Here is a 17,065-nt window from a genome sequence, read left to right as displayed (position 1 = left end):
GACGAAAATGTGAACATTTCATTTCTGTACGTAGTTCTTAAAACTTCACGATTGGTACTTAGTTAGTGCAGCCATTGATATTTCCGGTTTAACGAGACACACGTGGTTGATGTAAACAGAACATAATGTCAGACAGAAATCACAACAAACTGCCAAACAATCTCCCTCAGCTGCAAAACTTGATAAAACGTGATCCAAACTCATACAGAGAAGAGGTTAATTTGCATTGTAAAATCGATTTACAACATTTTCATTATACCTGTGTATAAATAACTATAATTTTCTAATTTTCAACCTGTCATCCACAGACACTTGTTTCTGTCCATGAGACGATCCACTATCAACGTATATTCAATTAATACGTTGATAGAGGATCTTCCCATGGATAGAAACAAGTGCCTGTGCTGTCATCTACTTTATTTTGATATCAATAAAGTAGAGATGCATCGCATAATTTACTTGGTAGATGACAAAGATGTATTCTCGTCCTTCCTATCATTTGCCAGAGGAGTAAATTGTCTTTAGGTAATTTGGTAGAGTGCCAGTGGTAGGTTATTATTTGGAAAGGGGTTTTGTCTTTTACATCTTCGCTACGATCCAGCCCCTCCTCATCAGCTCATCAGAGCTCATGTTTTTCTCTGTTTTTGTGTACATATATGCCGACTTGAAATAAAATTTACTTACTTACCCTAAATCCTCAATCCCTTGGCAGATTAAGTCAGAATTTCAGTGCCACAAGGTAATGATTTCTATTGGTCGCAGTTACAACTAGCTGCATGCAATCAACATGATCAAAAAGTGTTTTTAAGGTGTAAACATAAGTAGATTTTAAGTGAAATTTTAAAGTTTTAAATATTGGAATGCCAACATGTACATGTATATACAGCTTCTGCTTAACAACAATTTGTACACTCTGGACACAGCCATTTTTACACCTCCCAACTAAAGATAGTACATGTGCTGTCATTGATCAAGAATGATGTAGAAAGAGTAGATGTGACTTCTAACTGATGCTAGATGATATAATGCTGTATACACAAATTTTGTCTTTAATAGTCTGCCAAGGGTGAAGAGGAGCGGTTTGATGATAACCTTTTTCTAGCTAAGATGCATCTTCTATTTTAACCTGGAACTGTGGTTATTTAAAATGGAAATATCATGCTTGCCTTACATTTTACCAAGCATTAGGTATACATTCATGTACCTTGGTTGTTAGAACGAGATTAAATTAATTAAGCAAGTGTTCAATGCTGGATATCATCATGATAGCACTAGGTGTTGGGGAAAATTTATTACATTTATAATTTCTAATTGACCTAGAAGATTTAGTATTTTGATTCTACCTGTCAGGGTTACCATTCTGCCCCATCAGGCCCAATGGAGCAAAAACGAATTCTTCATTTGAACAAAATAATGTCTGTAATTTGTAATATTGAAAAAAAAGTGAAACAACTAATTTAATGACATGATTAATGAATATTTTGCAAATTTAGGTCTAGAGAAAAATTGCGTCTGGAACTTCTTATGATTTATTAGTTATTGGAAAAACTGACTATTTCTGAAATTGTGATGTTTCCTTCAACAAAATTTTCCAAATAAATGGATTTAAATCATAAAATTTATTGTAAACTCTATTTGAGCCATGAATGCATTATTTCTCCCACACACAATCACTCCTGGGCTGTTCCATTGTGAATGATGGGTTGCAAAAGTGTAATTAGTGATATTTTAATGCAGTTATTAACTTAACATTGGACAAGAACATATTTCTCAATAGGATGTAAATTACTAAATAGACTCTTTAGAGTGAAATGGGAAAGTACAGTACTGTTATATTACAACTGTAAATGCTCTGTTCAAACAATAGGAAATTTATTCATGAGTAAAGTTGTTCACTGAAAGTGTAATTAGTGATATTTCATTGAGATTGTTGTATAAATTATAACATATATATAATTTTCTACAGAAGATTTATAGAAACTTGTGAGTGTAAAATAGTAGTGTGTGTCTACCTGAATTGTCTTTGGAACGTTTTAGATTTCTTACAACTGCATAAGATATTAATAAGTTTTCTTTCTTTTTTAGTTTTTGCAACAATATCGTCACTTCCAGTCAAATTTGCAAATCTTCCAATTGAAACCATCAGAATATTCCAAAACATTAGAAGAATTAGTTTTGTTTCTGTCTCAAGTAAGTAATACATTAGTTAATTCATATTATAAATTTAATACATCAATTTAAGTATGTTACGATTATGTACATGTATATAAATGGTTTATACTTCATGTAAATTTCTTATGGGATATATTTACTGGTAATTTTTGTCATATCATTATATCTTTAGAGCTTGGTAGAGCATTTGACTTCAAGATTGTTGATTTTCAAAAGTTAATGCAATATTTGATCGAATTAGAGTGATAACATGTGACATGATGAACAATGATAAAAACTTGCATTTCAAATTTTACAAGGATAATCTTGTATCTTTGGTAAGTTTCTACTACTGCCACTGGTACAGAAATCACATTAATTTGATTATTACCCAAAGGTTTACTAGTTTACCTCAGTTTGTCAGTAACTCATTTCTGTCAAAATTCTCTAAACAATGAAATGTTGTAGCTTCTTGATATCTGACACCAAAGTTCATCTGAACATGCTGAATATGCCATACAGTATGACAAGTTTTCAGTTCCTTTAATTTTTTACTTCCTGTTTGCCAAAAGTTTATGTATTGAATGGTGATTTTTCAGTTCACATTCAATATATAAATTTTTGGCAAACAGGAAGAAGAACATTAAAGGAACTGAAAACTTGTCACACTGTATAGCATTTTCAGCATGTTCAGATGAACTCAGTTAGCAATAGCCCACAGTACATCTTGTTCATTGTTGTTATCGCTTGTAGCTGATTAACAATTATTAATGCATGCATTAAATTCTGTATTTAAAATAAATTTCTTTAACTAGTGATATTCTTTGTATGAGTCAATAAAATGGAAAACAATTTCTTGTCTAACTATAAAAATAAGAAGATGTGGTATAATTGTCAATGAGACAACTCCCCACCAGAGACCAAATGACATAGAAGTTAACAACTATAGGTCACCATACGGCCTTCAACAATGAGTAAAACCCATACTGCATAGTCAGCTATAAAAGGCTCTGAAATGACAAATGTAGAACAATTCAAATGAGAAAACTAAGGGCCTGATTTATGTCAAAAACAATAAACGAAATACAAATATGACATACAGCAACAAACAACAACCACTGAATTACAAGCTGAATGTTTTCATTATGTTGTGAAATGGGAAAGATTATGTGTAAAGAAAAATATTTCACAAATTACCACAAAAGACTGCAAAATTTTGTATAATTATGTCCTTTAGAATATGAGTTTTATGTAAACAGTAATGAAATACACCATACACCTTAACGATTAATATCATAAGTTAGCAACTCATGATATATTTAAGTTATGTTGCAAACTTATTGAAAAAAAATCAATCTGTATTGTAATTAATATACCGATTGTAAGAACATCAAAAGTCATTTCTCGATTTCAATTGAAACGGTATTTGGAAGGTCATATTATTTACCTCAATTTTGGATAGACTCTTGAATTTTGAAGAGTAGAAATAGGATGAACGGATCATATAAACCCCGAAGGCAAATATAATACAAGCCCAAACAAAAAAATATAAACAACGTTCAAACCTATGATTGCCTTGGATGCCTCAGAATGTAGCTTTAACACATGAATGAGTGTTATAAAAATAGTTTTATAACAATCATTCATGTGTTAAAAATACATTCTTAGGCATTTATATAATTTAATTTTAATTAGAAACTGTATCAGTTTATTTTCAAACTGATCCATGCCTAGATAGATTGAATGTTGATTGTTGCTATTTTTAGACACTATATATATATATATATACACAATAATTAAAGGGCATGCAAAGATTGAAAAAAGTACATTTAGAAATATTTTGATTAGGTTTCAGGACTCTTTCCAGAAGACTCATCAGATTTTCCACAACAACTGTGGGATGTCCTGAAAGTACATTCAACAGTTCTCGACAGGAATATGAGAATGGTAAATTAAAAATTATTAATATAACATATACCTCAACCAAATTAAGAAAAAAGTGATTAAAAATATAGTCGTTCCATAAGAAACACTTATATTATTGATGTTTAAGAACATTATATTTGTGCTAGCAGTGTTAAAAACTTTCAAGAGTAAAACTCTACATTGACCAGTTGAATTATAGAAAGTACTTTTAAATTACCCATGATATGAAGAAATAATTTATATGAAAACAATGTAAAGTGGTACCATGGAATTAAGAAGATATAATTATAACCTAGAAAATGAAAATATAAAGGTGTGAGTTTTATTAATTTTTATCTTCTTTCAGTCATTTTGCAGAGCTCTTATTCTACTGAGAAATAAAGGTACAATTCAAGCAACCAAGCTTCTGGAACTGTTTTTTGGACTATTTCGTTGTCAAGATAAAGTTCTACGGAAGACATTATACTCATATATTGTCACTGATATTAAAAACGTCAATTCCAAACATAAGAATATGAAATTAAACTCGGTAAGTATTATTGATTATGAAGATAAAAATAGAGATGTTGGTCATTGGGTAAACATCAATACGACCGCAACCTGACAATGCATAACAACCAATAAAGGAACATTCACAGATCTCCATATGAATAAACTAAGCAGATGCCAACACTAACATGACTAAAAAGTGAGCTCTAAATTGTCAATTAAATCAATAAGAAAAATAAGAAGATATCAAAGGGTCAGTAAAAAATCCTAAGTTTACAAAGGACAGATACCACAACTGCAAATAAAAAAAGGTAAACAAACAATCCACAAAACAAGTGATATTAGTCTTGTAGTAATTAATTTATAATGTAAGGCTTAAATGAAGTGAACATTTCTTAATTTTACCATATCCAAACATTTCATTCAAGAACAAGACTACTTTAAGATGAAAATATGTATAAAAGTAATGTAAGTGACAGACTTTGACAACATTAACAAATTAATAAAACTCCTTAAATTATGGGTTTTATATAGCTTAACTAATAATTCTACTAGTTCTCAGACTCTTCTTTAAATCACAAGTTTTGGGGATTACTGTAAGGGCAGTTCTGGAAATAAATTTAGGTGTTGGGGTTGGAATACATAATTTTATTTTTCCTACCATGCATATAATTTGAATTGATTATTTTCTATAATTGTTCTGGCTATCTTTATTAAAAAATAAACACCACCAATAAAATAAACGAATTTACACTTTTGGTATTTAGCTATATTTTGCCTCCGAATGACCTTAGATCTACTCCGAATCACCTTTTGACGTCAGGCAACAATCACTTTTTAATTGTGACGTCAAATGTTTTGAATTATGATGTCAAAGTTTACGGGAACCTGTGTGACTTTACGTAATGGCGGACCAATTTGCATACAAGTGTAAATACGTCTATTCAAATAGAAGTGCCTTCAAACCTCCACCCCCAAAATACAATCAATTAGGTAACGACCATTTAACTTCAAGGAGGGGGTTAGGGTTTTTTCCTAAAAAAATATTCTGATCCCCAATTTGATGAAAAAAAATAATTTGGTCAAGCAGATGACAAAAAAAAAAATATTCTGAATCCAGATTTTCCCCATACATTTTCCATACCTTATAGTGTTAAATTTTGAAAAAAATAATTTGATTGATAGCGTCGAAAAAACTTTAAAAAAATGTTTGCGCTTTGTGTGAAAAAAAATTTCTTACTCAGACAAAAAACCATAACCCTCCTTGAAGTTAAATGGTTGCTCCCTTATGGCAAAGCTCTAAATAATCATTTTGAAGGTATTATTCAATACAGCTCATCTCTGTTCCAATATGTTTGCAACTATTTACCATTTATTCATCTGTACTAGTATTCTACATGTATAAGTGCCTCTGCATACTATGTGCTAAGGAAATGAATTAATGAAATAGTCATATACATAGATCTCTATTCAATCCTTATAAAATATTTTTTATAAAAAAAAGACAGAATGTACTAAGGGGCTATACATATCATAATTATAAGAAAGAATGAAAAAACAGACAACGCCATGGAAAAAGATGAAAAAACAGTCCACAAAACACTGCATAGTAAACTTATAAAGATTGAGCAAGATGAACAAGATATATTTATTTATTTTACTTGAAAGGTGAAGTTTTGCTTCATGAATATTTTTATTTACATACAAATTTAGAATTTACTTTAAGTATGTGCTACTGTAAACTATGAATTTTAAGCTACGGTAATCAATTAATATTTTTACATACATTTGATGAGGATTTTTGATTTCAGACATTACAGAATTTTATGTATACCATGTTAAAAGACAGTAATCCTATAGCAGCTAAGATGTCATTGGTAAGGAGCAGTTCTTAAACATTTACACTTTGACAAAAAAATTTAAAACAGTTATCGATTTAAATTAAAATTTCCATTAAACCTGTCTGTGACTTTTTTGTAATAAATAATGCATAGATGAGATGCATTGTACCTGATTTTAAATAGGTCACATTACTTTTTTGTGTCATTAAGTATAATGATTGTTTTAGATCAAGAAGCTAACATTAGTATCAGTATATTAAGCCTACATAGCTTTATTGTAAACTAATATTGGGAAACGTTTCAAAAGTATAAAGCCAGGAGGGAACTTTCTGTGTTTTCTGCAAGGCACAAAGTTTTAGCATGGAACCAATTACATATAAATTTGAAATGGGTTCTTTAACAGGAAGAATAAGAAATTCCATTTCCATTTCTTTATTTATTTTCTTCCACAGGATGTAATGATAGAACTGTACAGAAGGAATATTTGGCGAGATGCCAAAACTGTAAATGTTATAACCACTGCTTGTTTCTCTAAAGTTACAAAGGTGAATACATGTTTGTTGAAATTAAAGTTATAATAATGATTTAACCAATTTATCAAAGTAACTGAAGTGAAAAGTTTGTTACTTTAAAAATAAGAAGATGTGGTATGATTGCTGATGAGACAACTCAGCTCCATACACCATATGACATAGAAGTTTCATCTATAGGTCACCGTCCTGCCTTCAATAATGAGCAAAGCCTATACCTCATAGCAAGCTAACGAAAAACAAATATGATATACAGCAACAAATAACACACTGAATTACAGGCTCCTGACTTGCGACAGGCACATATAGGCATGGTTAAACATGTTTGTCTTTGGTTTTTGTTCTTTTGGTACAGGCTTAACAGCCTTTTATTTCTGTGGAGAATATCACCATGTAGTTTCATAAAAATGTTTTATGTGTTTGATTTTAAAAAATGCTCCAGAAATTTGCATGATTTTAAAACTTGTTGAACTGCATCTGAATATCAAAAAATTATATAGCATTAATATTTCCAGAAATACAATCAATTAAAAATTTGTGAAATAGATTATATATATAAATGTATAGAATGTATGCACACAGTGGCAATAAATATGCATTTTTTCACTTTAAAATGTGTTGAAAATCATTCTCCAGAGAATTTTGTATAAGAATATATCAATTCCAGAAAGGTAAAATAGTTTTAAAATGTCATTATCGAAAAAGATAATGGAAATATTTTTAGAAAGTGATTATCTTATGACTTTTATTCTAAGTACCTTTTTCTTAATTTAATTATTTTATTTTCACAGATGTTGGTGGCTGCCCTGAAGTTTTTCATAGGACATGATAATGAAAAACCTGATGATGACGAAAGTGAAAGTGAAGATGAGGTTAGTACAAAGTGCTGGAAAATGGTCTAATTAACAAAATAAATATAGGTATTGTAAATTCAGAAATTATGTGTGTGCATTTATTATTGCGATTATTAAAGAATGGACAAAAATGCATGATAAATTATTGCAATTTTCGGAAAATCTGCATACAGATATATGTATCAGATATCAGAATACAAGTTCTTATTAATGCAATACTGATCCAGTCCCTATATTCGCAATAATAAAAACGGTAACCTCACAATAATTTTTTAATTTACAGTTCTTGTATACACATTGTTTCTGAGTTTGATTACTAGAAAAGAATGAAAGTGGAAAACCGAACAAATATTGTAACAGGGATTCCAAAACCATCATATTGTCTGGACAAGTCCGACAAATTATAATCTGCACTTGTTGTGGCGAGCCTGAATTGGACATATAAAGTGGGTTTGCCATTTTAACATAATTCAGAAAAAAATTTGAAGTTTATGTGCCCTTTTGACCTGACGTCTTAAACAGTCACACATTTCCAGTCATAAAAGTGACATTATGAATAAATACTTTAAAGCAAGCCCTTCTTTAATACCCCCTCATTACAATCAAGGTTAATTAGTTGTCTGAAAGCTGAAATTTACCTGTTCAGATCACAGGTAAACTATTTTGTACTGGACATTGATTGGTCTATTTAAAGTTATTTTTCTAAAATTTTACTGGTTTGCATCGTATAAATTTAGTAAAAATGATCAGAAATACTTATTAAAATATGATTTTATGATAAATTTAAAAAGGTTTTAAGTGAAAGATAGATAGAACCACTATGTTTTAACTAGTACATATTTGCGAATGTGCGAAGGTGTGTGTATATCTGCATCCGAATTCTTCAAAAATGCTAAAAATATTATTGATACATTTATCTTGCGTTCATTTCAAGTATTTTCTTGAAGAAATAATGTGGAAAGAACTGTTTATACTCAAATGTGTTTGGTAAATATATATGGATTTTATGTTTCCGTCTTAAAGAGATTAAAATTGGGGTAAGAAAAAAGGGTCTGGCTGGCTCAAATATTTTTTGGAAGCCCTGATTGCATATTAAGTTGATAAAATAAAGGTGACTCCTGTATAAGTTCCTTAAAAACATGCAGTGTTTATCAGTAAATGTCAAAGAGTATTGCTTAAGACATATGTGTAGCCATTTTCTTAATCCTTGTTATATACCTTTACGTTTCTGAGTACTTTTAGCATCACACACTAGAAGTACTTATTTTAATTGCAAAGGCAGATACCTTGAGAAAGAGGTCATTAAGGGAGGCAATTTTGACCCACTTATTATGTTTTTACACGACCGTAAAAAAATTTTGTGGTCGTATATTGGTATGACGTTGGCGTCGTCGTCCGAAGACACATTGGTTTTCGCACTCTAACTTTAGTTTAAGTGAATAGATGTCTATGAAATTTCACCACAAGGTTCAATACCACAAAAGGAAGGTTGGGATTGATTTTGGGGGTTATGGTACCAACAGTAAAGGAATTAGGGGCCAAAAAGGGGCCAAAAATAAGCATTTTTGTAACTTCCAGACATAACTTGTGTGTTAGTGTATGGATCTCTCTGACATTGTACCACAAGGTTCCATATCACAAAAGGAATGCTGGGATTGATTTTGGGGGTAATTGCCTCAAAATTTTAGGAATTAGGGGCCAAAAAAGGGGCAAAAAACAAGCATTTTTCTAGTTTTATGACAATAACTTGTGTGTAAGTGTATGGATCTTTCTGATATTGTACTACAAGGTTCCATATCACAAAGGGAAAGCTGGAATTGAGTTTGGGGGTAATTGCCGAAACGTTTAGGAATAAGGGGCCAAAAATAAGCATTTTTCTAGTTTCCAGACAATTACTTGTGTTCAAGTGTATGGATCTCTCTGAAATTGTACTGCAAGGTACCATACCACAAAGGGAAGGCTGGGATTGATGATGGGGGTAATTGCCTCAATATTTTAGGAATTAGGGGAAAAAAGGGGCAAAAAACAAGCATTTTTCTAGTTTCAGGACAATAACTTGTGTGTAAGTGTATGGATCTTCATGAAATTGTACTACAAGGTTCCATATCACAAAGGGAAAGCTGGGTTTGAGTTTGGGGGTAATTGCCTTAAATGTTTAGGAATTTGGGGCCAAAAAGGGGCCAAAAAACACATTTTTCTAGTTTCCAGACAATAACTTGTGTTCAAGGGTATGGATCTCTCTGAAATTGTACTGCAAGGTACCATACCACAAAGGGAAGGCTGGGATTGAGTTTGGGGGTGATGAATCGTAAGGGGGTTCAAAAAATTTGGGGGGGGGGGGGATTTTTTTTTTTTCTTTTAAAATTTTCCATTTTAAGTTGGTTATTTCTGATTTATATTTAAATGCAAATAATAATGATATGGTAGGAGATACACACCAAACAGGATGTGTAAATTATTATATAAGAAGTATTGTGCAGTAGCAAGAAATTTTCAATTGCACAGTATTGCACAATAGCAAGAAATCTTCAATTGCACAGTATTGCGCAATAGCAAGAAATATCCAATAGCACAATATTGCGCAATAGCAAGAAATTGTCAATTGTACAGTATTGCGCAAAAGCAAGAAATATTTAATTGCACAGTATTGTGCAAAAGAAGATACATCGTATAAATTGCTTATTTCTTGACCAATTTCAATGGATTTTATTCTTGAATTCTTGGGGTTCTTTAATATGCTGAATCTAACCGTGTATTTAGTTTTTGGATTTTGGGCCCCGTTTTTAAATTGGTCCACATTGAGGTCCAAAGGGTCCAAAATTAAACTTTGTTTGATTTCATCAAAAATTGTATTATTGGGGTTCTTTGATATGCCGAATCTAACCGTGTATTTAGATTCTTAATTTTTGGTTCCGTTTACAAATTGGTCTACATTAAGGTCCAAAGGGTCCAAAATTAAACTTAGTTTGATTTTAACAAAAATTAAATTCTTAGGGTTCTTTGATATGCTGAATCTAAACATGTATTTAGATTTTTGATTATGGGCCCAGTTTTCAAGTTGGTCCAAATCGGGGTCCAAAATTAAACTTTGTTTGATTTCAACAAAAATTTAATATATGGGGTTCTTTGATATGCTGAATCTAACCATGTATTTAGATTTTTGATTTTTGGGGCCTGTTATCATCTTTGTCCACATTGAGGTCAAAAGGGTCCAAAATTAAACTTTGTTTGATTTCATCAAAAATTGAATTCTTGGGGTTCTTTGATATGCTGAATCTAACCATGTATTTAGATTTTGGATATTGGACCATAATAGGTGAATGTCCAATTTAAAATTTTTAAGTTCTTAGACCACATTCATTCTGTGTCAGAAACCTATGCTGTGTCAAATATTTAATCACAATCCAAATGCAAAGCTGTATCAAGCTTGAATGTTGTGTCCATACTTGCCCCAACTGTTCAGGGTTCGACCTCTGCGGTCGTATCAAGCTGCGCCCTGCGGAGCATTTTATTCAATTATATATTCATTATAGATTTGATGCACTTCTTCTTCAATCCACCTACCAAGAACTTTTATTAAAAGGTGCATGTAAGTGTTCATTTCATAAACATTAAAGTATACTTGGTCGTTGGACCCGTTTTACAGATGTTGATTCTTAAACACTTAAGCTCATCATTGAAGACCATCAAAATATAAGCATGATGCCAAATTATTTCTTATTGTCAATATAACATCACAATTTTTATTTTTTATACAGTACACCAAGAAAAAAGAAACACAGAACTTACTATTGGGTCATAGAGTTGCAAAAAAGACCAAGAAAAGACAGAAGAAACTAGACAGAGCTCTTGGTGTTTTAAAGGTAACTTATAATATATGATCTTTGTCCATGTTATCTTTCTTCTGAGATTTTCTTTAATATCGATCTTGTTGACTCTGCGATTTTGCACTTCGGATCATACTCCACTTAATTGCATTGACTGTTATAACATATGAAATGTTCTCAAAACTATCAAAAAGATTTATAAGCGTGAAGTTAGTGGAAATGTTAATGAATTAGCTGTGAATTATTGTCTTTTTAGTACATAGTGTTTTCAACATTTTCTTTTTAAAAAAACATAACACTTGTGTATGTATTTATTATATTATATTTTATTTTTACTTACCACTGACTTAAGTTTCGTTCATGACATTCATATTTTATGTAGTTATAACCCCACTTTAAAAAAGTGGGGGTATACTGTTTTACCTCTGTCTGTCCGTCAGTCCGGCGGTCCGTTCCATGAATATTTTTTGTAGCATCTTTCTCAGGAACTACATCATATATGTACTTACATATTTTTACACTATTAAAATTATCCAGTTGCGGCGGGAGTATCATCAGTGAGCAGTTGCTCGCAGTTTCACTTATTTCAATTGCTTCTTATGACGTCAGGTAAAGAGAACCTACAAATCTTAGTTCAACTATTAAGTGTTGGTTGCCTTAGATCTGCTTATTTTCTGATACTTATATACTGATATCTGTAGTTGATAGCTTAATTTTTTTTTTAAAGAAAAACAAGAAGAAAAAGAAGACAGTTGAAGTGTTTAATTTCTCAGCATTGCATCTAGTACATGATCCCCAAGGTATGTTTGTATTCAAGAATATTTTTTATAAAAGCACTTTTCTTTATCAGTTGCCAGGAATAAATGTACATTGTCTAATTATAAAAGAAAACTTAATTGAATTTCAATCAGTCTTTTTTTGCTCACTAAGCTTAATTAAAAAACCTGAAATTAATGAGTTTGAAGATTATTACAGACTTTTCAAAGATTAGATACTGAAACTCAAATACTTAAATTAAAAGTTGTTTTCATACGGTTGAAGAGACATTTTAAATTTCACTATTTGTTAAATTTTTACCTGGGTTTTACAGATCAACATCCAGGGGCTTTGGTGGCAAAGTGGTCTTAAGTAGTTTATCAATAGTGATAACTAGCCTGTCAACTCTGAGCTCTAACCCAACTCTTGGTCAGGTGTATTCGACTCTGATTTTGATTGACAAGGATTGCCAGTTTTCCTGTGAAAGATCAATGGTTTTCTCTGGGTGCTCTGGCTTTCTCAACCAAAAACAAAATGGTTGCCTTGATATAGCTAGGGTCGCTGAAAGTGGTGTTAAACACAAACGCACTAACTATCAGTAAAACATTTAATTTATGCCATAAACAAGGTAAATAAATGATCATGATGATAGTCTCTAATACGAATAAGTACAAGGGCTACAATGCAGACTAACAGACATATATTATATGTGATTTCAGATTTTTCTGAGAAGTTATTCCGACAATTAGAAAGCACTACAGAGAGATTTGAAGTTAAGATAATGATGATGGACCTTATATCAAGACTGATTGGTGTTCATCAGTTATTCCTGTTAAACTTTTATCCTTATATTCAGAGGTTTTTACAACCTCATCAAAGAGGTAGGTATAACTGTTCTTAACCATTTCTGCTGTCCACATAACACCTTTATAAGGGCCAAACCAGTTCCAAAAGATTATTTTTTGCTTTACTTCTTCTTGATTTTGACCCTCTTTAAAACCCAAATTTATATGAGGGAATTTTTTTAGCGATCCTATCTTAATCTTAAAATTTTGCAGAAACTAAATGTTAGAACAAATTTTTCTGTCTCTGTCATGATGGACCCTGGGATTATCATGTAACACTTATCTGTCATTCTTTCTACCTTGCTGCCACATAACCTTTTTGTGCTGACAGGACATTTTTTAATGCTAGGATATAATTTGCTGATATTTTGTTTACAGTTGTATAAAAGACACTTATAGGCTTATTTCAAGATTCTTTTATATGAATGAGCTATGCTGGTTAAAGGGGAGGTCAATATATATGTATAAATGATGTCATTGAACAATCAACTCTTATTGTGAATTCAGAAATATACAGGAAAGTGCAGGAATGTGAAAATCATGACATCTATAAGTCAAATTTTGTATTTGTGAAGATTGACCTTGTTGCATTCAGAACTAAAAAAAAATCTTTTAAAATCTAATCACCAGATATGATTTGTTTTCCATGCAAATGTTGAACTGAATATTTGTCTTTTTGCATTGTGTTTGCATTTCTGTGTTTGACAAATTTTCAAAGTTATTATCTAGTGGCCTAGAAAAATTTCAACATGAAATAAAAACAATTTAAGCCATGCATACATGCGTAACAAACTGATCTTTGATATAAAAGTTACAAAATGACATTATGTTTCATTTAACTTTTCTGAGTTACAATTATTATTATTTACCTTTTAACATAGAAAATGTCTTTTGACTTAGTATTAGCATCTGTTAGGCTTATTGAACATAGTGATTTTAAACTTTTTCAGAAGTAACAAAGTTACTGTTGTTTGCAGCACAGTCTAGTCATGAATTAGTGCCTCCTGATGTAAGTTTATCATATTAAAGTCAATACTAAAGTAGAAAATGAATAACTGTACATGCTTATGTAAAGCTCAAGGAGTTATAGGTTGTTAAATACTGTAACGTGACCGAGGAGAGGTCAACACCATTGACACAGACGGACGGACATAGCCATTTATGGCACGACAATGTATCCTGTGGTAAATTCCATTAACTAAATAATACGGTATCTATTTACAAGTTTATTCACAAATGTTTATTACTTCAGACTTATTGACAAATTATTAGCAACAAAGTTTACACATATAAACTTTAAATACAAGTCCTCCAGAATCTACTGATTCAAGACTTCAAGGAAAATTACATCCTTCCAGTATCACAGCTGATACACAATCTGCCAGTCGCTGATCAACTGACCTTTATCATAGAGTTTAATTACTGCATCTCTAGACAAACAAATAGGCATAACTAATTTTATTACCTTACACCCCAAGACATTGCTACTTGTCTTAATTACATCTGACAGTTCAACTTTAACTGCAGATAATAAAACTAGCCATTTGTCAAATTAGCCTTGCGTCATTAATTTTCTCTGTACACAAATAAACAGTTATAAAGTCAATTTAACCAGAGGTCAATATTTACAAAACATTAAAATATTACAATACTATATCAGTCCCATTTGAGAAACAAGATCTTTTGCAAAAAAGAGTTTATATATTTCTTGCTTCAAATGTGCCCATCAATGTTTAATCTTTTTAAAACATCACATTCTTTCAACTTCAAAATTCACATAATCGACATTTAAGTCAGATTTTGACAGTAGTACGGTATTGTGGATTGATTATTATTCCTGGGATACTCATTTTTGTGGATTTCCTGCATGAGCATAGGTGAGCTATCAAAATTAAAATTCAACAACAAAATTCAATGAAAATGTCTATGAGCTTGTACATGTTGCATGAAGAAATTGATGGAACCATGAAATTAAGTATCCACAAAAAATGTACCCATGGAAATGAATTAATCCACAGTATACATTATAACTGCAGTTGGATATTTTGTTGTTTGGTGAAATTGACTCTAGTTTGACATATGCATACTTTTTGAAAATATAGAACTATTGTTAGGTGAATCACTAAATCTAAACACACTGAAATATAGCTCCCAATACTTCTCATGTCCATGAGTGTTTCCTTTGCATCCATGAGCATGCTACTCTTTTCATACAATATATAAACTTGTAGAAATAATGAGTGGCATATGTATTAGTCTGACAATAAAAAAACACAAAGTATATAGGACATAGAACAAACATATTAGTACTTTGAATTTTAAACTATGAAAAATTTATTTACTGGTTGTAAAATTCTTGATTTTTACATTTTAGGTATTGGAAAGTGTACTTTTAACAATAGCAAACAACTTCATTAGTGACAGAAATTCTAGTGATGTCATGGGAGTAGGGTAAGGATGGATATATTAGACATTTAAAATTTATTCATAATTAGGTTATAGCACACATTCTGTATACTCTTAAAGCAATGGTTGATAAGGTTGTTTTAATCACACAAGGATGAAAATTAAATAAAATGATTTATATTATTAAAATAAGAAGATGTGGTATGATTGCCAAGAGACCAAATGACATAGAAATTAACAACTATAGGTAATCCTCCGGCCTTCAACAATGAACAAAACCAATACCACATAGTCAGCTATAAAAGGCCCCGAAACGACAAATGTAAAACAATTCAAACGAGAAAACTAACGGCCTGATTTATGTACAAAATAATGAGCAAAAAACAAATATGATATAAGCATTAATTAAAAACCAAACACCTGTAAGTATATAACTTTTGTTATATGCATGGTCACTTGTTTCTTTTAAGTTACGAACACTGTAAAAAGTTGATGCATACAATTAAAAATGTATAATTTTGGTTTCATCTCCATTGTAATGGAGACGGGTCAATGAATTAGAAAAAAATGTGATGCCTGGCATTATAACTCCTAGGTTAAATTCAAATAGTCAGTTTGAATATTAAAAATTGCTGGCTCTTAAAATTTCACCAAACCTGGCATCCAGGATACTATAGAAAAGCTGTTCTGAAAATTTTGCTGTTTTCAATTGCTTACCTTTAGATTTAAAAAATGAAAATGGACATAAAATGTGTTTTTTTTTAAAAATTTTATACGACCGCAAAAATTTTTGCGGTCGTATATTGGTATCACGTCGTCGTTGTCCGAAGACATTTGGTTTCCGGACAATAACTTTGATAAATGTAAATAGAAATCTATGAAATTTAAACACAAGGTTTATAACCACAAAAGGAAGGTTGAGATTGATTTTGGGGGTTATAGTCCTAACAGTTTAGGAATTAAGGCCAAAAAGGGGCCCATATAAGCATTTTTTTAGTTGCCAGATAATAACTTGTGGAACGGTGTATGGATCTCACTGAAATTATACCACAAGTTTCCATACCACAAAGGGATGGTTAGGATTGGCTTTGGGAGGTTATGGCTCAAACTGTTTAAGAATTAGGGGCAAAAAAGGGGGAAAAAAAAGGGTTTCCTGGTTAATGTACAATTTAAAAGCAGTGTATGGGAGGTAATCCAAACACATTTTTATTTTGGGGGGGGGGGGGGGTCAATATGCAACAGCATAGTGTATTGCACAAAAGCAAAAAAAAAGGGGGGGGGGGGTAAATTTTTTTTTGGGGGGGTGGGGGGGGGGGGTAAAAAAAAATTGAATATAAATTCAAATCATATAACCAATTCTAAGTTGTTTGACTACAGTTATTCTGTGTCAGAAACCTATTTTGTGTCAAATATTTAATTACAATCCAAATTCAGACCTGT

The 17,065-nt window shown here is 31.3% G+C and overlaps 1 protein-coding gene across 1 annotated transcript in view; it reads left to right on the top strand.

Moving 5' to 3' along the window:
- The first annotated feature begins 59 nt into the window (after positions 1–59).
- Positions 60–17,065, top strand: part of LOC127715472 (protein SDA1 homolog) — a 34,276-nt gene continuing 17,270 nt past the window's right edge. The window contains exons 1-12 of the mRNA XM_052221531.1: positions 60–215; positions 2,086–2,190; positions 4,000–4,098; positions 4,424–4,606; positions 6,378–6,443; positions 6,860–6,952; positions 7,729–7,809; positions 11,550–11,654; positions 12,346–12,418; positions 13,094–13,255; positions 14,170–14,228; positions 15,594–15,670. Coding sequence (XP_052077491.1) covers positions 126–215; positions 2,086–2,190; positions 4,000–4,098; positions 4,424–4,606; positions 6,378–6,443; positions 6,860–6,952; positions 7,729–7,809; positions 11,550–11,654; positions 12,346–12,418; positions 13,094–13,255; positions 14,170–14,228; positions 15,594–15,670 — 1,193 coding nt within the window. The 5' untranslated portion in view covers positions 60–125. The remainder of the gene's footprint in view (positions 216–2,085; positions 2,191–3,999; positions 4,099–4,423; positions 4,607–6,377; positions 6,444–6,859; positions 6,953–7,728; positions 7,810–11,549; positions 11,655–12,345; positions 12,419–13,093; positions 13,256–14,169; positions 14,229–15,593; positions 15,671–17,065) is intronic.

Source organism: Mytilus californianus, unplaced genomic scaffold (genome assembly GCF_021869535.1).
Source record: "Mytilus californianus isolate M0D057914Y unplaced genomic scaffold, xbMytCali1.0.p SCAF_9, whole genome shotgun sequence".
Lineage (NCBI taxonomy): Eukaryota > Metazoa > Mollusca > Bivalvia > Mytilida > Mytilidae > Mytilus > Mytilus californianus.
Note: the sequence above shows the minus strand (reverse complement) of the source record. Positions and strands in the feature narration are given on the sequence as shown.